The sequence below is a fragment of the Natator depressus genome, chromosome 3 (assembly GCF_965152275.1).
Source record: "Natator depressus isolate rNatDep1 chromosome 3, rNatDep2.hap1, whole genome shotgun sequence".
NCBI lineage: Eukaryota > Metazoa > Chordata > Testudines > Cheloniidae > Natator > Natator depressus.
Genome location: NC_134236.1, coordinates 137,603,147 through 137,618,897, shown reverse-complemented (window position 1 = coordinate 137,618,897; position 15,751 = coordinate 137,603,147). Strand labels below are relative to the sequence as shown.

The 15,751-nt window shown below is 40.1% G+C and overlaps 1 protein-coding gene across 1 annotated transcript in view; it reads right to left on the bottom strand.

Annotated features, from left to right (window-relative positions):
• The window catches only part of FMN2 (formin 2), a 239,356-nt gene that overhangs the window by 205,822 nt on the left and 17,783 nt on the right, over positions 1–15,751 (bottom strand). The window contains exon 2 of the mRNA XM_074948897.1: positions 1,195–1,361. Coding sequence (XP_074804998.1) covers positions 1,195–1,361 — 167 coding nt within the window. The remainder of the gene's footprint in view (positions 1–1,194; positions 1,362–15,751) is intronic.

Below are 15,751 nucleotides of genomic sequence, written 5' to 3'. Positions count from 1 at the left end.
CTTGGGTTTTTAGGACACTAAAACCCCAATCAGAGTCTCAAAAAACAGAACTTCATTAGAAGAACAAAAAAAGATAAAAGAAACACTCCATAAGATTAGAATGGAAGATAATCTCACAGGCAGTCAGATTCAAAACATAGAGAAACCCTCTAGGCAAAACCTGAAGTTACAAAAGGACACAAAAACAGGGATACACATTCCCTCCAGCACAGCAAATTTCACAAGCCAAAAACAAAAGAAAATCTAACGCATTTCCTAGCTAGAATACTTACTAACTCTATAGGTGATGGACTGCTTGCTTTCTTGATCTGTCCCTGGCAGAGGTGTCACACAGACAGAGAAAACCTTCCCTCCCACCACCCCAGATTTGAAAGTATCTTATCCCCTTATTGGCCATTTTGGTCAGGTGCCAGCCAGGTTACTTGAGCTTCTTAACCCTTTACAGGTAAAAGCATTTTGCCTCTGGCCAGGATGGATTTTACAGCACTGTATGCAGAAAGGTGGTTACCCTTCCCTTTATATTTATGACAGCCAGTACGAGTCCTGTCTGCACACTGTAGCAACAGCAGAGCAAGGAGCTGGGCTAGCTCTGCGGTGCAGGTTCCTCTACAGGGTGGGTTTGTTCTCCAACACACACAATCTAGGGCCTCTAAGTCTGAGGGTCGGACCCAATCCCTCTCCCCAGAAGCAGGGAAGATGTCCCCCCAATTGCCATTGTACATCGGGCCCCAAAAATGACTTAATCTGGCACTGACAGAATGGTATACTGTTGGTTTTCCAGTGAAGCTACCACCGGACTTGCAGGAGGTATGATCTCATGGTTGAAATGCAGAAAGCTATGTATACCTTCCTACAAAAAAAAGAGAAGATGGTTGGTGTAAATTAGTGAAAATAACAGCTACAGTACAGCAACATGGCAAACACTACCATTATGCTCTCAAATCTTGAAGGAGAACATGTTATGGGAAAGGAAAATAATTGTTTCCAGTATATTTTGTATATCCAGTCTTGAACATGTATGAACCCAAACACTAAATTTAGTTGCCCACATTTAATAGGACAATTTTAGTCACTTGATCATGGGGGGGAAGAGTTCTCTAAGAGGAGAATTTTCCTAGATTGATAGGTATCATAAACCACTGATAATTAAAATTGTTCATAAGAAGTATCTACAATATAAATTCTGCAACTTACATCAAACGTGGGTGTGCTCTGATGCGCACTCTGATTACATGGTTCTCTGAAACAATCGCTGAAAGGAAGTAGGAGCCCCATCGCAATGATCCTAGAACATAGCTTTTCTGCTTCTTCCTGTGGGGCATTCTCCTGCTGGCTGAACAGTTTTTCCAGGAGAGTTCGTCCTGCAAAGATTATATAATAGACCAATGATCATTTGTAATAATCTTTGTAGAATAAAAAAAAGTAAGATATTTTACCTCACTCCTGAAATAAAGAGCTTGACAAGTATAGACACCAAAAACATCAAGTTTGTCAGGATACCCTACAAGTCAGCAGATCAACCTTCAAGTAAAAATAAATCTCTGTGCACTAGTTTAAGAATTACACAAATTAAAGTTTCAATACTACTTATTGTTCATAGGGCTTGAAAGAGAAAATATACATCAAGTTGGCTCAAGTGGCCTAGCAGTTGTACTATACCAACAAGAGTCTTGAATTCCTATTCTAGAATCAGTCTCCTGCTATGAGAAACATAATTAAATTATACTTTACGCTTATATAGTTATTTGTTATCACAGGTCCTCAAAAGTCAAGTATACATTACACCATTTTCCATATGGGGAACATGAGGTACAACAGGGTTAAGTAACTTGTTCAAGGTCACATAGCAAGCTGTTACAAAGTCAAGAATAGAACCAAAGTCTCCCAACTCCTAGCTCTTGCTCTTGAACTACACAGAAGAGAATACTAGTATTCTAGAGTCGGTGTTGTACTTCTCAGGAGAGAGTGTCCAATGTCATTTGAAGAAATCATAATTGCTGGCCATTTAAGAGTGACATTTATGGAGCTCCAAAGGTTGCAGAGTGCTCCAGGCCAGAAGAGAATCATTTTAACACAGACCTCTGTACACAGAGGCACAGGTTCAACGGAAGTTGCCTCCTATAGGACTAAACCCTGGATTTTGTGGCCCAAATATTCTCTTCACCAATAAAATATGAAAGGCCCTGAACTTGAGCAGGTTGTTCTTGCAAAGTGCTTAACAGATGACAATACTGTCAGGTCCCAAGAACCTAGTACTGTACAAGGCTAGCCAAATGGAGAATAAAAAAAAAAAAAAAAAAAAAAACCAACAGATTAGTTACACAGTCACATGTAACGCAGAAATATATACTAAAAAGACTATTAAAAGTTGCCTGGTTAAGCATTTAAAAACAGGTAAATCAGGAAAGGCCAAAGTTAAGGTTGTTCCTGTTTACAAGACATAATAAATGGATGGAACAAGTGCAGGAGAAGAGGAAACACAGGAGCAATAAAATTAGTAGAATGTTTTAGCACAGACTAGCTGCATATACAATTTGTGGCCAAAACGGTAACAATCATCACAATCCAACACCTGCCAAAGCCATCAAAGCATTTTCCAGAGTTTTACTAAAACAAATAATTGGAATTACAGGGCATTTTGCTTTTCATGAAATGTGGTTTTCTCATTAGAATGCAAGAAATTTCAAACATTTCTATGTGAAGAATGATTTTAAACTAAATGAAATTTTCACAGGCTGTTTCGCAAAAGGTATCCAGTTTTCTGAACAAAATGCAGGCTTCAGACATATTGAAATATTGAGGCTTTCCAATTTCACTGAGGAGATTTCACAGATAGGGTAAACCTGATTCTAGGATTGTACACGAACAGCAGGTGGTTTAAAGTCATGAAAGAAAAAAAGAAAAATAAATCTAAGATTTGATGTTCACTTTTCAAATCTAAAAGATTTGATAGTTTTGAAGGCCATTTCTTTTCATTGTGTCAATTAATACTCTCTTTGAGTCCCTATCTTTCACTACAATACTATATGGTCTAATGGATCCAGGTACTTGGCTGGCAAGAAACTTCAGTTCTGTTATGTGCTATACAACTGACTTGCTTTCTGACCTCAAACAAGTTGTCCAACTTCTGTCCAGTCTTTTCACCATCTGTGTAATGGTGATAATGTATCTTGCTTAGCACCCCTTTAACACCCTCCATTTTAGTGTTTATGTAAAAATGTAGCTTGTACTGACAACACCTCTGTTTATATTTAATAAATATAGGAAACTGGCCTTCTAAATAGGCAATATATTCTTTGGGTTTAGTACACCTAGAATATTGGTTTGAAATTAATCTTTCCCTTTTGTACAGTGTGATTGGTATACAACAGAAACTGCCTTAAAACAAAGCAAATCCATGGGTCCACAACAAAGGAGTTATGACAGCCAAGTTTTTGATAGGGCTTTGCCTCTCTCTTCAGAGCAGCAACCACTGCTTCCAATTACGCTGTAACAAAAACAACCAAAAAAAAAAATAGTGTTCCTTTAAAGCAGATCAACGTTCTTATGAGAAGAAAAGACAGCCACCACCAAATCCTGCTATTTTCTGGATACTTGTAAAACGAAAGAAAGACCACACAGTACAATTAAATGGCACGATAAGCAGCAAATGATCAGTTTTCATATTAATGCACAGTAAGTCTGAGAAAAGAGATTTCTAAGATGATTTTAATTGGGCTTGTGAAAGAATAGCCAACAGCAATGCATGCTTCCCCATAGTGGGCCAAATTGCTAAAAGCGACCGGTGATTTTTGAGGGGCCCGATTCTGAAAGTCAGGCCTCTTTAAAGTGGCAACTTGGAAACCCAAAAATCAATAGTTGTTTTGGAAGATTTGGGCAACTACGCCTTAAACCAGACAGAGGAACTCCTTCTAGTGATAAGAAAGTAAGTGTGACACCCCTGTCTGATGATTCTCTAGTCTTTGAAACAGCACCCTTGTTGGCAATCTTAGCAAAGGACTTTAACCTTAAATATTTGTTCAATGAAACAGCATACTTAGCCAAAGATTTCGTTCCCATTTACTCAATTTAAATATAGTATTCATTGGTAAATTACTCACTACTTTAAAAAAAATCTCGTTTAAACATTAAACCATATTATAGGCTTCAGACAATATACATATTTTTAAACAGTTTGATTAATTAAATGGGTTTCTGGATTCAAAAATAACATTGTACATTTCTCATCATGCTCTCTATCTGTATTGGATGTTTCCTCTCCAATTTATGATGATTATTTGTACACATTAGGTAACAAAAGACATGTTTTTCAATACCAGTTATCAAAAGAGCAGAATATTTTTAGATTAACATCTGTCATCTAAACAAAAATGCTATTGGGGGAAAAAAAACCCTTCAACTCAGCTCTTCAGCAAACTTAAGTAGCACTAAACCATCCCCCCCTTAAACATTGCATCTATTGTTGTCTTGACTCAAGATGCTAATAAGGATTACCACCGGGAAGAAGGTATTATGTTTAAACAAATCTGTGTTCTAATACTGCATGTCCCTTGAAATTACTGCACAAACACACGCATGAAAATTTGAAGTAAAAATACGTTCCGTCAGTTTAGATTATACATGTTTTACTGAATGCAAGTTTAAATGAGCTCAATTTTCTATGAATATGGAAACAGATTCATGCTGAACTGCTGTGAACAATTCTATTAACACTAAATGGGTTAAACATTTTAACACACTTACTGGGTCATATTTAAAATGAAGTGTTAAGCTGTTTAAATTTTCTGTATATGAAATAGCTAGTTCAGAAGGAACAATCTGAGGGGCTAAGATTATTACCCACTTGAATGGTCAGAAAAGGTTAGCCACACTGATTCCCCTCAAAGCCAGACCCAAAAAAGGCAACATAACAGTCTGTGGGTAGAACAGAAGGTTGGGGGAGGGGAAAGAAAGACCTGTTTACCCTTATTCAGGGCAGCTTCAGCCTCATTTCCAGCTACTTTCAAGTATAAACAGATGCTGTCACTAGAACTGAAGCTTCCCATTTCCGCTGACAGCCATCAGTAGTGGTTTGGGGATACTGACGCTATTCAGAACCCAATGGTGTCCTTTATTGTTTTTCAGCTCTTTGAACTCTTTGATTCACACTGACACTAAGAAAAGCAGAACACACACACCACAAAACCATACATTTAAGAAGAAATTGAAAACAGACTTTGTTACATTATAAAAATGCACTCGTTTCTTAAATACTAAGGGTGAAATCTGAATGGCCTCATCTCTCTTCCTATTCCTGCCCCTCAAGAAAAAGAACTGCTTATTTGTTACTTTTAAAACTTCAGCTATTCCCTTCACTTTTCTTTCTGGAGAACTACAACAAGCTCTTTGGAAGACCTGAGTCATACAAACGTATGAGTGGAAGGGACCTCGCTAGGTCTTCTAGCCCATTTCCCTGCATTGAGACAGGACTAAGTTCATTGGGGGGGGGGGCACACAGGCAATAGTAGTACATTGTGGAGTCATATTTACTTTGTTATCCACTATAAACTCCAGATCCTTTTCTGCAGCACCCCTTTCTAGACAGTCATTTCCCATTTTGTATTTGTGCAATTAATTATTCCTTCTTAGTCCTTATTGAATTTCAGACCATTCCTCCAGTTAGTCAAGATCATTTTGAATTCTAACCCTGTCCTCCAACACACTTGCAACCCCTCCCAGCTTGGTCCTATTTGCAAACTTTACGAGTGTACTATCTATGCCATTAGCCAAATTATTTATGGAGATACTGAATAGAACCAGACAGGACAGATTCCTACATGACTCCATTCAATATGTCCTTCCAGCTTGACTGTGAACCATTGTAACTATTCTGAGTACACTTTTCCAACCAATTATGCACCCACCTTACATAAGTTCATCTAGGCTAATTTCCCTAGTTTATGACGTTATGTGAGACAGTATCAAAAGCCTTGCTAAAGTCAAGATACATCATGTCTGTTGCTTCCCCCCCTACCCACCAGGCTTGTTACCCTGTGAGAGAAGGATATTAGGTTAGTTTGACATGATTTGTTCTTGACAAATCCATGTTGATTGTTGCTTATCAACATATCTTCTAGGTGCTTACAAATTGATCTCAATTATTTGCTGTATTATCTTTCTGGGTTAAGTTAAACTGACTGATCTACAATTCCCTGGGTTGTCCTTATTCCACCTTTTATAGATAGGTACTGTATCTGCCCTTTTCAAGTCGTCTGGAATCTCAAAGATAATCAGTAATGGCTCAGATATCTCTTCTGCTATTTCCTTAAATATTCTAAGGTGTATTTCACCAGGCCCTGCCAACTTGAAGACATGTAACTTGTCTAATTAATTCCTAACCTGTTCTTTCCTTATTTTGCCCTTTGATGCTACCTCATTTACATTGATGTTCACTATGCTAGTTCTCGGATCATTGTTAATCTTTTTGGTGAAAACTGAAACTAAAAAGGCATTTAACACTCCAGCTATTACTCACTGAGGACAGAAAGACAATAAGAGAAAATGCAGTAATGGGCCTACCCTGTCCTTCGTCTTCCTCTTCCTTCTAATGTATTCGTAAGATGTTTTCTTGTTACCCGTCATGTCCCTAAATAATTCATTCTAAATTTGCCTTTGTATGCTTCTGTTTGTTTGGTTTTTTAAAAATATATTTGTCCTTTGTAAGTTAACCAAGTTCCCACTTTTTGTATGACTTTTTTTTTTTGAGTTTCAGGTTGTTGAAGAGCTTCTGGTTCTCATATCATCACTTGAGGCTATAATCTAATATACTCCCTTTCTCCCAAATACTAAATTGAGATGGGAAGGGATACTAACTCAATGACCATTCAGGTTACAGCTACAGGTTTCATCACCATTCAGGTCTTCAGATCTTGCCAACAACCTCCAGCAAAGAAGTAACTCAAGCAAGAAAGGTATATTTTAGAAAATCTGAGACAGGTCTTATAAATCCCCAAAGCAGCAATTATGGGAAAAAAAGGTTTTTAGTACTCCACTTTATAAAATATTAATAATAATTTATGTTTGGCTCAAGAAACAAGAATCTGATACTGCTACCTTCTCTAAGTGTGCGAGCTGTTGCTGCTATCATTCAGCTCAAGTTTTTTCTTGAGCCTGCTAAATATCATGCTGCTCTCCACTCCATCATCTGTTGCTCCCTGTCACCGTTATCTTCTTCCACTCTCCCATGCTCCTATTTCTCTTCCTTCTGTACCACCCTTAGTGAGGTTCAAGCAACAACAGTGTTCCAAAAGGGTTGTCAAAAACAGCGCTGCCAGAATTATGGTTGGCAAGAGTTTTGCAGTAAGGGGTCTACTTTTATTAATAGATTAAAACCCGGCAACATGCTCACCAGTCACCACCACTCATGACACAAATAGGTAGTCCCTGCCACAAGGATCATATAGTCTGGCTCAATTTCCCTGTCCAGTCTGTTTAGTTGAGTACTGCCAACCCCAAGCATTCACAATTCATGACATTTGCATTAAATGAGAGCTGGCACCACTGTAAAGGGGGCAGGGGGACTAAGGGGAGGAAGAGCAACTATTTTAGCCCAAAGCATGCTATAGAATACCAATCCCTTCCAGAAATTTTGCTTCACTGTTTCCAATTATGGTTATAAAATAGTTTCTAACACTGGTAAATGTGGCTGTAAATGACATTATTGGATGTATTTGTAACCAAATTTCTCCTAAACACTTGGAATTGTATTTGCAAGAGGGACTGAGCAGTCAATAGGTACAAGTTGTGCTCAGTGTTTCTGAGCAGGGAGGGAAAAATCAGGCCTTTAGAATATCTAACTTAAGCAGACCAAATTAAGAGCCTCTGACCCAACTTCTAATTTCCACTGCAACTATAGCAGCCTTCAGTACTTTGAACAGACTTTTTATAGCAACAGAGTGAGGAGTTATTTCAGTATACTGTGATTCCTGAAGCCTGTAGCGGTTCACTGGATCACACCAAGTGATACAACGGCTTGTGTTTACAGCATTCTTCTTTAACAACTATAATTGCTCCAACTTTGTTCCCAGTCTATTTTTACTTATGTTAGTAAGGCTAGAAATGCCCACACAGCAATCATTCTGTAAGTTTTGAAACCAAGAGCCCACCATGTTTAGCTCGGACTGAGGAAACAAACATTTTCTGATGAGGTTCAATAAGGATAAGTGCAGGGTCCTGCACTTAGGATGGAAGAATCCAATGCACCGCTACAGACTAGGGACCGAATGGCTAGGCAGCAGTTCTGAGGAAAAGGACCTAGGGGTGACAGTGGACGAGAAGCTGGATATGAGTCAACAGTGTGCCCTTGTTGCCAAGAAGGCCAATGGCATTTTGGGATGTATAAGTAGGGGCATAGCGAGCAGATCGAGGGACGTGATCGTTCCCCTCTATTCGACACTGGTGAGGCCTCATCTGGAGTACTGTGTCCAGTTTTGGGCCCCACACTACAAGAAGGATGTGGATAAATTGGAGAGAGTCCAGCGAAGGGCAACAAAAATGATTAGGGGTCTAGAGCACATGACTTATGAAGAGAGGCTGAGGGAGCTGGGATTGTTTAGTCTGCGGAAGAGAAGAATGAGGGGGGATTTGATAGCTGCTTTCAACTACCTGAAAGGGGGTTCCAAAGAGGATGGCTCTAGACTGTTCTCAATGGTAGCAGATGACAGAACGAGGAGTAATGGTCTCAAGTTGCAATGGGGGAGGTTTAGATTGGATATTAGGAAAAACTTTTTCACTAAGAGGGTGGTGAAACACTGGAATGCGTTACCTAGGGAGGTGGTAGAATCTCCTTCCTTAGAGGTTTTTAAGGTCAGGCTTGACAAAGCCCTGGCTGGGATGATTTAACTGGGAATTGGTCCTGCTTCGAGCAGGGGGTTGGACTAGATGACCTTCTGGGGTCCCTTCCAACCCTGATATTCTATGATTCTATGATTCTTATAGAAACCCGTATGGAATAGGAAATAACCATATTGTAGAATAGAGAAGATATATCTGTATGCACCCAAAAAAAACCCACACATGATAAAAAGATGATTAAGGTTGCAAAGTCAAGCACTCAAGAATCAGGACATGCCAGCATTCAGGTTTTCTGTGCAGGAATATAGTCTTCAATTACATGATCAAAAACTATTTTTTCCCTTCAGAACCCACCTAATTTGTTAGACAGCAAAGGACTTGTGAGGTTCCGGTATCATAGTATGCCTTGGTGGTTACAGACCTTTCTGCCTGTCCCCATCCCTCAAGCCACTCCCTTTCCTTTTCTCCTATTACCACTTCCCCAAATCCCACCCTATCCCCTACCCTGTTGCAATACTGCAGCTCTTGCCCATCTGCCTCCCAGCCAATGCTTGTCCCTGTCCTATATTCGCCCCATCCTTAGTTCCTGTCCCTCTACCTTTTCCCCCCTTTGTTCCTATCTCATCTTCCTGGTTTTTGCTCCCGCATATCTCCTTCCACATTCCTCAATCCTCAGCATGTGCCACTTGACTTCCTCCTCCTCCTGCTTACTGCCTGAATGCCAAAAGAAGAGTCTTGTGCTTTCAATTCTGGTGTTGCAGTAGCCCCTGGCAGATAGGGGAAAACAGCGGCAGGAAAGCTCTAGTCTGGTCATGCAACCTTGGACTGGAACATGCTTAGTCACTCTCTGGGGATGGGGTATGTGCAGTCCAGTCAGCAGTTAGAAGCAAGGATGGGTGGAGCATACTTAGGGTAATGAGAAGCTTCAGAGAATTCAGCTGCCAAGTTAACAAGTCTCTATGGAGCACATGCAAATTTAGACAAATTTTCAAGTGGTCAGCGAGAGGTACACCCCTGATTACTAGGGCAACTCCCTTCAAGTCCTTGCCCCAAAGCATGAAGATGCTACAACTTCTCAAGCAAAAGGTTATACTTTTAACTTTCCATAGAGCCACATTAGTTTAATTCCTATATATATCAATTCCTATAAGTTTAATTCCTATATATATTTTATATAAAATGTGTGTGTGTCTTTTTCATAAGGGAACAGGCAGATTAGTCTCTCCCCCACATTCCAGCCCCTCTTCACGCTCCCCTCATAGCAAATATTATGCAAGCATATTAATTAATCAAATGAGAGCAAAGCCACAGTGCATTTAAATCCTGCTGCCTTAGCAGCTGCAGTTGAAAGAAAGAGAGGAGAAACGTCAGAGTGAATTACTGGATATTGGAAAAATTTCACACACATTCCAGTACTGCATGCCAATGAAGGGGCGGGGAAGGAGAATGAGGATAAATGATGAAGGATATTTTCAAAATACCCATAACAACTCTGAAGAAGCTATAAAGAGGGTAAAAAAATCATTCATTATTAAAGCTGTATGAATAACGGATTTTTCTGGTTCATGGGCAGTTCCGAGAAGTTAAAAAGTGTTTATTCTGGGTTGAACAAAACACGGTTTTGTTTGAACTTAAGAATATTTTTAGTAAGACTGAAGTTTCAAAAAGTTTTCAAATAAAAAAATTGAAACATTTTTTTTAAAAGGCCTGAACCGTTTCAATTTTTCAGATTTTTTTTTTTTAAAACCAAAAGACCAATTTGGTAAAATTGACACAAATAAGTGAAATGCTTTGATCAACCTGAATCTGCATTTTTTAGCAAAAAAGTTTTCGCTTAAACACCCCCCCCCCCCAATTCACTGAAAGCTAATTAAGTCTTCCTTTCCTATAGCATAGTCAATAAAATAAAAAGCACTATTCATCAGCATATGACACTATGGTCATTTAGACAATAGCTGGAAAGTGGTAGCCACAAAAATTCCTCCCCCCCAACACTGCTTCAGCTTGGTTCTCCTGAACAATATGCAAAACACACCCATTTTATATACTATGGCCTCAATTCTACAACATTTAGTGTGTTTGTGGGCTGCTGTGTCTGCACAGAGCCCTACTGAAATGGAATGCTACATCATCATGTGCTGGAGACCAGCTTACTACATGCTGCAGAATCAGGGTTTAAAACTATGGCTGGATTAACACAGGGGCTTTAGAGGACGATGTTTTAGGGGAATTAAAGGTTTGTCAGTTTACAGCCCAGGGAGGAGATGACGCTGGGTGGCCTGAAGATGTTTACTATGAAGGGAAAAGTGATGGGTGGCGTGGAAGAGGTGAACCTCTCCATGACCCTTGGGCGTATGCAGCAACAGCAGATGAAGGAGCTGTGCACTAGCTACGCACCGACGTTCTCAGCCACCCCAGGACTGACTGAACGGGCATACCACTCCATTGACACAGGTAATGCTCACCCAATTAAAGTCCAACCTTACCGGGTGTCTCCTCAAGCTAAAAATAGAACTGCTACAGAACGGGAGATCCAGGATATGCTACAGATGGGGGGTAATCCACCCCTCTGGCAGTGCACGGGCATCTCCAGTGGTTCTAGTTCCCAAACCAGATGGGGAGATACAGCATTTAGCTTACGGTAGTCCACGCAAAAATGTAACTCGCCCAGACAACTATCCAATGCCACGCACAGATGAACTATTGGAGAAACTGGGACAAGTGCAGTTCATCTCTATCTTGGACTTAACCAAGGGGTACTGGCAGGTACTGCTAGATGAATCCGCCAAGGAAAGGTCAGCCTTCACCACACATGTCGGGCTGTATGAATTTAATGTACTCTCTTTCAGGCTGCAGAATGCACCCGCCACCTTCCAAAGACTTGTACATGGTCTCCTAGCGGGATTGGGAGAATATGCAGTCACCTACCTTGACAATGTGGCCATATTTTCGGATTCCTGGGCAGAACACCTGGAACAGCTACAAAAAGTCTTCGAGCGCATAAGGGAGGCAGGACTAACTGTTAAGGCTAAGAAGTGCCAAATAGGCCAAAACAGAGTGACTTACCTTGGACACCAGGTGGGTCAAGGAACTATCAGCCCCCTACAGGCCAAAGTGGATGCTATCCAAAAGTGGCCTGTCCCAAAGTCAAAGAAACAGTTCTAATCCTTCTTAGGCTTGGCCGGATATTACAGGCGATTTGTACCACAATACAGCCAAATCGCCGCCCCACTGACAGACCTAACCAAAAAGAAACAGCCCAATGCCGTTCAGTGGACCGAAGAGTGTCAGAAGGCCTTTAACCAGCTTAAAGCAACACTCATGTCTGACCCTGTGCTAAGGGCCCCAGACTTTGACAAACCATTCCTAGTAACCACAAATGCATCTGAGCGTGGTGTGGGAGCAGTTTTAATGCAGGAAGGACTGGATCAAGAATTCCATCCTGTAGTGTTTCTCAGCAATAAGCTATCTGAGAGGGAAAGCAACTGCTCAGTCAGTGAAAAAGAATGTTATGCCATTGTCTACGCTCTGGAAAAGGTACGCCCATATGTTTGGGGACGGCGTTTCCACCTGCAAACCGACCATGCTGCGTTACAGTGGTTTCATACCGCCATGGGAAATAACAAAAGCTTATTCGGTGGAGTTTAGCTCTCCAAGATTTTGATTTTGACATCCAACACATCTCAGGAGCTTCTAACAAAGTGGCTGGTGCACTCTCCCATGAAAGTTTCCCAGAATCAACTGGTTAAAATCATCCTTGAGATGTGGAAATTATTATTAGTCTTTATACACTTGGTAGTATATTTAGAGGTGCATGTGTTTTATTAACTCTGTTTTCTCCTAGCGCTCCAGGAAGAAATCACAGCTAGTGTTTCACCCTATCTGTGATTTGGGGGCGTGTCATCAATATAAATATAAATAAAATCCCTCCTGGCCAGAGGCAAAACCCTTTCACCTGTAAAGGGTTAAGAAGCTAAGATAACCTCGCTGGCTCCTGACCAAAATGACCAATGAGAAGACAAGATACTTTCAAAGCTGGGGAGGCGGGGGGGACCAAAGGCTGTCTGTCTGTCTGTGTGATGCTTTTGCCGGGAACAGATCAGGAATGCTCTTCAGAACTCCTGTAAAAAAAGTTAGTAAGCAATCTAGCTAGAAATGCATTAGATTTTCATTTGTTTAAATGGCTGGTAAATAAGCTGTGCTGAATGGAATGTATACTCCTGTTTTTGTGTCTTTTTGTAACTTAAGGTTTTGCCTAGAGGGATTCTCTATGTTTTGAATCTGATTACCCTGTAAGGAATTTACCATCCTGATTTTACAGAGGTGATTCTTTTACCTTTTCTTTAATTAAAATTCTTCTTTTAAGATCCTGATTGCTTTTTCATTGTTCTTAAGATCCAAGGGTTTGGGTCTGTGTTCACCTATGCAAATTGGTGAGGATTTTTATCAAGCCTTCCCCAGGAAAGGGGGTGTAGGGCTTGGGGGGAAGACGTCTCCAGGTGGGCTCTTTCCCTGTTCTTTGTTTAACACGCTTGGTGGTGGCAGCATATGGTTCAAGAACAAGGCAAAGTTTGTACCTTGAGGAAGTTTTTAACCTAAGTTCGTAAGAATAAGCTTAGGGGGGGTCTTCCATGCAGGTCCCCACCTCTGTACACTAGAGTTCAGAGTGGGGAAGGAACCTTGACAGTGTTAATACCCTCGATGCCATAATTTTGATCATTTTGTTTTAAATTAGGTAAAAGACTTGTATACAGGGGCCCCACAAAATCTAATAGCTGCGGGCCCACAGGAGAGTTAATCTGACCCTGGCTGTGAACCAGCTCCATATAGTCAGACCCCCCCCAAAAAAAGAAATTCTAGGTGAATTCTTTTTATGCCATTATTTTTAGGGCTTGCAGTTTATATCAAGTCTGCCATCAGTTTATTCTTTTTTCATTTCCTAATTTAGTTGGTTCAATGGGTTCTGCATTAGAATTTATTTGGATGCCAATTTATAACTATTACCGTACTACTTAATGGGTTCCACTCCAGGGCATCCAGGACTGATAATCTATTCCCACTAGCAGAATTCCCTAAACCACAATTGCTGTTACTGAAGAGTGATAAATGAAGGCGGGGGGGGGGGGGGGGAGGAAGGAAAAAAAATCAGTGCAAAAATAGTAAAGCCAGCCTTAAGGATTTTCTTGACTCCATACCCTGACATTTTATTTTTCAAGGATGATCATTATAGAGGAATAAATGGTCCAATTTTACCATAGTCAAAGAACATGGACATATCAGCATAGCTAAGTTTGATTTTTATTTTGTAATTTATTATTTGCATTACAGTAATGCCTGAAGATTGGAGCCCTATTGTGTTAGGTGCTGTACAAAAGAGAAACTCTTTGAGAAAGACAGTATGAACAAAGCAGAGTGGGATTTTTAATCACTTTTCCCCCTCCAATTCCTACTTCTGTCAATAACCACTGTTTCACAAATTCCTTTGGAGAAAGATACAGTGCATCAGAAAGTATAGCACTTGATTGTGCAACTGTTAATCATGCCAGTGAGTAACTTATTCTCATGAGTAATCTTATAGAAGTGAACACTGTATCTGTCCTAGGAGAATTATAAGCAATAATACACTATGAGTAAGACTGCAAGAAGCCTGCATGACATTTTACAAAATACTTGTCCGTCAAAATATTTGAAAAAGTCAGTAGGATTAAATCAATTCACTGAACACCTTGAAACAAAGTTATTTCATAGATCTGTAACTTTATTTCATACACACACACAGTTTATACTCTGCCCCCTTTTTATATTCATTTCAGTCAAGGGTCTGTGCATGCTTGACCTAAATTCCCTGGCAAAATACTTGAATTATGAGGCACTCTGAAGATACTACAGCAGGTTCCCCATCAAGAAAGGGAAGAAGGAGCGTTTCTATTCACAAACACAAATACTGCATAAACTTATAAGCACGGTAATTTTACACATGTGGGTAAAGTAATAAAAGGAACACAATATGTTTTTTTGCCATTAATTGAATATTCAATTACAGAAATCTAATATGATCAAATGCTATTGATTAAATACCTCATCGGACAATTTTTGCTCAGACTTAGATGCATGCATAATTAAAAACATATCAAATTGAAATTCTGGGATACAAAATTAATAGTGCACAATCACCTTTCACTTTTGTTTTTCTTGATTTTTTAGTAGGGCTGTCAATTGATTGCAGTTAACTCAAAACAAATTAACTCAATTAAAAAATAATCATGATTAACCACACTTTTAATCACAGTGTTAAACAATAATATAATACCAAATTTAAATTCTACATATTTTGCATGTTTTTCCTACATTTTCAAATACACTAAAAACAGTTTTATCTGGCACATCACCAACCAGAAAAACTCTATAAATCGGCATTTCTGATCTTCACTGAAATTCCAGTTTATAGTCCGATCGGCATGGGGCCGGCAAGGAGGTAGGGAGCAGGAGGGGGTGCGAGGCATGGGTGCTAGGAGGGAGTCTGGGTGCAGGAGGGGGCATGGGGCAGTGGGTTGGGATTGCAGGAGGGTGCTCACCTCGGGCAGTTCCCCGCAAGCAACAACCTGTCCCGGCTACTCCTAGGCCGAGGCGCAGCTGGTGGCAATGCACGCTGCCCCCGCCCCATCCTGAGTGCTAGCTCCGCAGCTCCCATTGGCTGTGAGAACAGGAGTTCGCATGGCACTGTTGTAGCCAGCTTTGCAAGGTATTTACGTGCCAGATATGCTAAAAAACATTCGTATGCCCCTTCATGCTTTGACTTGCACTATCTTCTGTTTCTATTTGTTACAGTGCAAATATTTGTAATAAAAATAATAATATAAAGTGACCACTACACTTTGCATTCTGCCTTGTAATTGAAATAAATATATTTGAAAAATTT